The 6,840-nt window shown below is 39.1% G+C and overlaps 1 protein-coding gene across 1 annotated transcript; it reads right to left on the bottom strand.

Moving 5' to 3' along the window:
- Positions 1 to 3,722: 3,722 nt before the first annotated feature.
- On the bottom strand, positions 3,723 to 6,627 carry LOC119613914. Its single transcript, XM_037969986.1, has 2 exons — positions 6,494 to 6,627; positions 3,723 to 4,489 (listed from the first exon to the last, which is right to left on the bottom strand). The coding sequence occupies exon 2, from the start codon at positions 4,452 to 4,454 to the stop codon at positions 3,723 to 3,725; it is 732 nt and encodes a 243-aa protein (XP_037825914.1). The 5' UTR covers positions 4,455 to 4,489; positions 6,494 to 6,627.
- Positions 6,628 to 6,840: the final 213 nt, after the last annotated feature.

Raw genomic sequence — 6,840 nt, 5'->3', positions numbered from 1 at the left:
TCTCACAGGTGGATTAGAAGTAAGTTAAAGATGAAGGCCAAAGCTGCAGCTGACGTTCATATGTAGATGAAGTTGGCTGCAGTTATGTGTGGGTATTAAATGACGTCAGGGATGGACAGTGTTATGTGTTCACTGATGTGAACATCCTCCCGGGCCTGGCAACTTCATTGTGTGCGGGTTTATTGGGTAGATGATCCCATGACCAGACAGCCAAGGGTGAATCCTGGGCTATAAGTGATCCCCCGTCAATGTGAATCACATTCGGTTGTAGAATGCTTGTGTAAAGGTCTCCACCAATTTCCATGGAGACTGGGTTGTTGGAGTAAAACTCCGGGTCAACCAGCGATATGCGACACAATTTACTTTTAATTGTTTCGTCCATGGGGCTTGGATATAGGGTTTTTGGCAGATCCTTAACCACATCCATACAAACCTCGTATCGGAGGCTTGAGGAATAATTTGGTGCAATTAACACCTTCACAAACACCTCTTTGTCGATTTTGAAGGGAGCTAGGGAACTTTCACTAACAAAGACGGCTGCTATTCTAGACTTAGTCAAGCTAGAATTTAGTATTGCACTTGCCCGCCGACTTCCTACCTGCACAACTGCTGTAGGAGCAAAAGTTTTCATCATCGACGTTGTTATCGGTGTTGTAACTTTCACGATGTCTAATGATCGTCTTGGAGCTGGTGTGGGTGGAGTTCTTGGTGCCGGAGTTGGTGGAGGGGATTGGTCCTGGGTCAAATTCTTTAAAATCCTATTTGGACCATGCAGGGTGGAGTGGTGTTTACCACCACATTGTTGGCAACGAGCCTTACTCGTGCAACCGCCAATGAGATGGTTCCTCGCCAAACAATTGACGCAGTAGTGCAATTTAACTGCGGTTTTGTATTTCTCCGCCCAGTTCATCTTTTGGAACTTTCGACAATTTGTTAAGCTGTGATCGGCTTGACAAATACCGCAACCAAAATGGCGTTTTGGTTGACGTTTATCGTTTTTGCGGTTGGGTTTGGGCCGAGATCCATTGCGGCTGGAACGGTTGGAACGTCCTTTACGATTGTTGTTGTTGGGTGCCATATTCTGTATAAAAGAAATTATGTGTGAATGAATGAAGTGTAATGAATGTGTTAGTGGGTTAGGGTGAAGGGTTAAACGATTCATAATAAATTTGGGTTAGTTAGGGTGGTTAGTTGAGCTAGTTAGTGATGATATTGTTATTTTGGGTTAGGGTTTGAGTAAAAGTGTTAGACTAATTAGCGGGTAAAACAACAATTTTAGTGATTGGTCGTGTTAGAGTTCCAGTTGAAATTTGTAAATCAACTACTCTACTTCTACCATCAGAACCAGGGTATGTTTTAGTCACACGTCCAAGTAACCATTCATTGGGTGCTAAATTGTCTTGTCTAATTACTACAATATCACCTATTTCAACTTCTCGGGTAGGGTTTTTCCACTTATATTTTTTATGGAGCTCTTTAAGATATTCATCTTTCCATCTTTTACAAAAGTTGTGATGTTGTATCTTTAATTTTTGCCATCTGTTAGCCAGGGTTATATTATCACTGCTTGTGTCGGGTTCTGCAGGGGTAAGTATGGGTGAGCCAATTAAAAAGTGTCCAGGGGTTAACGGGTTAAGATCCTGAGGGTTTTCACTTGACGGGCTTAAGGGTCTCGAGTTTGGGCATCCTTCTATTCTGGCAAGGAGTGTAGCTAGCTCTTCAAATGTATATTTTAGGGTATTTATTTTCTTCAAATGAGCTTTAAAGCTTTTAACTCCTGCCTCCCATAAACCGCCCATGTGTGGTGCACCTGGGGGTATAAAATGCCACGTCAAATTCTGAAAACTGCTAGTGGACGTAACAGATCCTTTTAGCTGTTTAATAAATTCCTGTCGCTCCTTTTTCAATAACTTGCTAGCACCTATGAAATTTGTTCCATTGTCAGAGTAAATGGCGACAGGGCATCCCCGCCTCGAAAAAAATCGAGCGAAGGCTGCCATAAAGGCTTGGGTAGACAAATCAGATGTTGGCTCCAAGTGGATGGACTTTGTTGCAAAGCAAACAAAAACACAGACGTAACCTTTCGTTATTTTACAAGTTCTGTCAAATGGTCCTGCAAAATCAGCGCCAACATTTGTAAAAGCTTTATCTATTTGGGTTCTTTCTGGTGGCAACGCCGCCATAAATTGGGTTGTCTGTCTATTCCTATATCTTATGCAGGGTGAGCATTTGTTAATAACACTACTAATCAGATTCTTAAGTTTGGGAATCCAATATCCTGATCGGATTATTCTCAACATAAGTTGATTTCCACCATGCAGGGTTACCAGGTGGACGTGTTGTACTAGTAATTTAGCAAATGCACTTTTATAGGGTACTAATATAGGGTGTCTTTCGGAATAGGACAAACTGTTGGAATTTGCTAGTCTACCATTTGCACGCATTATCTTTGCGGAATCTAAGAATGGCGTTAGGGTAAGCAGGTCACTTTTGTTGGGTACAGGGTATTTTCTCTTCAAACAGTTATATTCGTTGTTAAAATATTCTGTCTGACAAAGAATAATAAGTCTATCACGGGTAGATTTGATCTCTGACGCATCAAGTTCAATACTTGGGTGGGTAGTTAATAAACGTAGTCTATCATTGGCTAGTTGTGGGTTATTTCGATCAAGAATAACTCTATCATTTCGAATTGTATTTCTTCGGGTATATGATGCGCGATCACAAAATCGATAGACATATGTCATTACTCTTAGAGCTTTTGACAATTTCGAAAATCTTGATAATATATCCGGGTTTTCAGTATTCGTATCTAAGGTAGGGTGGGTATTAACTGTCGTAGCAAACGACAGACTAACTTTAGCTTCAGCTTGAGTAATAAAGTGTTTATTTGTTGTTGGCCACTTCGACGCGACTTCTTTCAACCACGATGGTCCATTCCACCATAAAGTGTCATCTTTTAACTCATCAGCATTACATCCTCGACTAGCAACATCGGCAGGATTATCGTGTGAAGCAACATGATTCCAGTTATCTACTCCTACTGTTTGTAGAATTGTTGAAACTCTGTTTGCCACAAATGTATTCCACGAGTTAGGGTGTTTACTAAGCCAGGCCAAAACTATAGATGAGTCGGTCCAGAAATACGTCTGATGTAAGGGTAGGTTGAGTTGGGTGAGTACATTGTGTGTCATATTTGCCAACAACACTGCACCACAAAGTTCAAGTTTTGGTAACGAGATTACTTTGATTGGCGCAACTCTCGTCTTAGCGAAGAGTAGGGTTACGGAATTAGGTCCGTCTATGGGTGTTACTCGTGCATATAGACATGCAGAGTATGCCTTTTCAGAAGCATCTGAAAAACCATGAAACTCAATTTTTGCTGAAGGTGAAAAGTTAATCCATCTTGGAATACGAATTCTATTAATATTATCGTAGAACTGCAAAAACTTTTGCCATTTTATAAGGGTGAGTGGGTTAAGACATTCATCCCAAGCTGTATTATCTTGCCAAATTTGCTGCATAATAATCTTGGCAGATATAACAATTGGCGCTAACCAACCAGCTGGGTCAAAAAGACGAGCAATGTCTGATAACACAGTTCGCTTGTGTATGCTGATTTTCTTTCAATTAAGGGTACATTAAAGAAAAACGTATCTTCTTTAGCATTCCAACGAATGCCTAACGTTTTAGCATTATTTGATTCGGGTAGGGTGAGTAAATCAACATCTAGTAGATGTTCTTCGGGTAAATTGTGTAATAATTCCTTTGTATTGGAAATCCATTTTCTTCAAAGGAAAACCAGCAGAGTCTAGAGCCGCGATCAATTGGGTTTGAGCTTTTTGAGCTTCTTCAATTGTGTGACCTCCGGCTAAGACATCATCAACATACATGTTGTTTCGCAATATTTGCGAAGCTATAGGGTGGGTATTTTGAATGTCATCGGCTAATTTGTGTAGGGTTCTAATAGCCAAATATGGCGCACAGTTAACACCAAATGTAACTGTTTGCAGTTCATAATCTTGAATGGGTTCGTTGACGCTTTTACGGAATAATATCCGTTGGAAGGGTGTGTGGGTAGGGTTTAGCATAATTTGCCGGTACATTTTTGTAATGTCGGCATTATAAACTATCTTGTAAAAGCGCCATTTCAAGATAAGTACAACTAAATCTTGTTGTAGGGTAGGACCAGTGTGTAGGGTATCATTAAGACTGTTGCTGTTCGAGGTTTTGCTAGATGCATTAAATACAACTCGAACTTTTGTCGTAACACGATCAAGTTTAACAACAGCGTGATGGGGTAAATAATAATGGGTGTTTGAAGGAGTGTTTGGGTTATATTTAATTGGTTTCATATGACCTAAATCGATATACTCTTGTAGCACGTTATCATATTCCATTTTAAGCTCTGGCTTTTTCATTAAACTGTTCTCGTTACGTAGAAATTGAGCCATAGCAACGTGTCTAGAGTTTCCTAACTCAACAGGAGGGTATATAAATGGTAAATTTACCTGATAACGGCCATTTGGTAATCGAAGGAGTAGTGGTCTTGAAAGTTTCTTCACATAAAGAACTTTCTTCTGAAACTTTGGGTTGGGTGGGTACATCTTCAATTTCCCAGAACTTGGTCAAAACTTTATCAAGCGTGACTGAACCGAAGTAAGAAACTAAGGGTTGGGTATTTTGCGAATTCTGAACGGGTCCTGTTAAAATCCAGCCAAACTCAGTTTTCCTGAGCTATAAGGGTATTAAGTAAGTCTTTTCTGACTCCAGATTTTAGAATCTGTGGGTAAAAATCGCTGCCAATAATAAAGTCGATAGGTCGGCTTTCATAGAACCTTTGGTCAGCTAATTGAATATTTTCCAAGTCTTGTATTAGGGTGGGGTTTAAGTTTTGGGTGGGTAAGTTTTTGGTTAATGTTTTTACAACAATAGCTTGGATATTCAATTTAAAATCGTTTTGGGTGTTTGAGCGCAATAAAACTTGACACAGTTTATTTGAACGAGCTGAAACTATTTCGTTTAATCCTGAAATTTCAGCAACTATGGGTGTAGTGGGTAATTTTAGCTTCCTTCTCAGTTTATCTGTGATAAACGAGAAGTCTGAAGCTGGGTCAATAAGCGCTCTAGCTGGAAATAATTCACCTTGAACTTCAACATTCAGAACTGCAGTTCCTAATAACTTTGTTCTGTCATCTATGGGTATGGGTTTGCTTGATTGGGTGTGGGTTGAGAAAGACTGTACTGCGTTTTGTGATGTTGACGCCTGAGTATTTTCAACATGTGGGTTAGGGTTAGAGTTCGGCTTGTGTAAAAGCGAATTATGTTTACCGCCGCAATATCTACACTTAAATGCGCTATAACAATCTTTTATGACATGTCCAGTAGCTAAACAATTGTAACAAATTCCATTCTCATTTACAAATTCAATTCTTTGGTTTAATCCTAAAGAATTAAATGAAGAACATTCTCTTAGGGTGTGATTCTTTTCACAAAGTTTGCAAATGGACCCATAGAGTTTAGTTTGGGTGTTTTGGGTATTTGGTTTCTTTTGGGTATTTTGGGCATTTGCATTCTTTTGGGTATTTGAATTGGGTATATGGTTTGGGTTAGAGAATTTTTGTTCATTTTGAGGTTTGGGGTTTGGGTGGGGTTTCTTTGAAGAATGGGTTACATTGTGAAACGCTTTGGCTCTTCTGTCAGGGTTATATTTTGTTTCAGTAAATTGTTTGGTTTTAGGGTGGGTGTTAGGGTGGGTATTAGGATTCGAATCTGGAACATCGTTTACTGATGTAAGTTCCTTAAAAGTGTTCGTTAAGAACACATCAAGATTCGTCCATGGCGGCATTTCAGCGCTATCATTGAGAGTTTTCTCAAACTCTCTTCGGGTTTCTTTGGGTAATTTTGATAAGCAAAGATATACAAAGATAGGATCCCAATTATCCGTATCAATTTCTAATGAATTTAAATTAGCAATACAACAATTAATCTTTCTCTGAAGCTTTCTTATAGAAGCACTGCACATGGTGCTTACTGTGGGTAAATTAAAAAGTGTTTTCAATTGCGCATTGATTTGCATTCGTCTATTTTCAAATTGAGAGACGAGTTGGGTCCACGCAATGAGAAAGCCATCATTAGTTAGGGGTGCGTTGTCAACGATTTCTTTGGCTTCGCCGCTCGTTTTTTGCTTAAGATAGAAGAGTTTTTCAACTCCACTTAAGCGTGTGTTGTTACCATATATGGCTTTAAAAAGATCCCGGAAAGAAGCCCAAGATTTAAAATCTCCATTAAATGTAGGCATATCGCATGGAGGTACATTGAAGGCTACGGAATTGTTGGGTTGTGGGGGTTCGGGTAATGAGGCTCGGGTATCATTGGCCTTAGTAATCTCTTCAATAGATTCATCTATTGAGATCATACTAGTTCTATAAAAATTTCTGGCAGATCTAAAATGATGCACAACTTCCGTTAAATTGATTGTTTCAGCCTTCTTTGGATCGAGTAAATCTGCGGATTCTCTAATTTGAGTGAATTTATGGTCAATTTTAGACCATAAATCACTTAATTCACGTTTTTTGAATTTGAGTGCGGGTAGCGATTGAAAACTTTCCGGAGAGGAGCGATAATCTTCCTCAAAAGACTCCAAATCCATTTGGATATATCGCATTAAAGTGGCGGCCAAAGATTTTAAATCGGACATATTGGGTTAATTTAATTTAAAAATCTACAAAAAATTTGTAACAGCAAACTTAAATTTCCGACAGGGTATTTTATGTGTGTATGGGTCGCTACACAATTCGGGTGGTAATATTAGCTTAATCAAGCAATATATAAAAATAT

The sequence above is a fragment of the Lucilia sericata genome, unplaced genomic scaffold, assembly GCF_015586225.1.
Source record: "Lucilia sericata isolate MDLA Ls3-8-SP2 unplaced genomic scaffold, ASM1558622v1 Contig002425F_arrow, whole genome shotgun sequence".
NCBI lineage: Eukaryota > Metazoa > Arthropoda > Insecta > Diptera > Calliphoridae > Lucilia > Lucilia sericata.
This window is presented reverse-complemented; position numbering and strand designations above follow the sequence as displayed.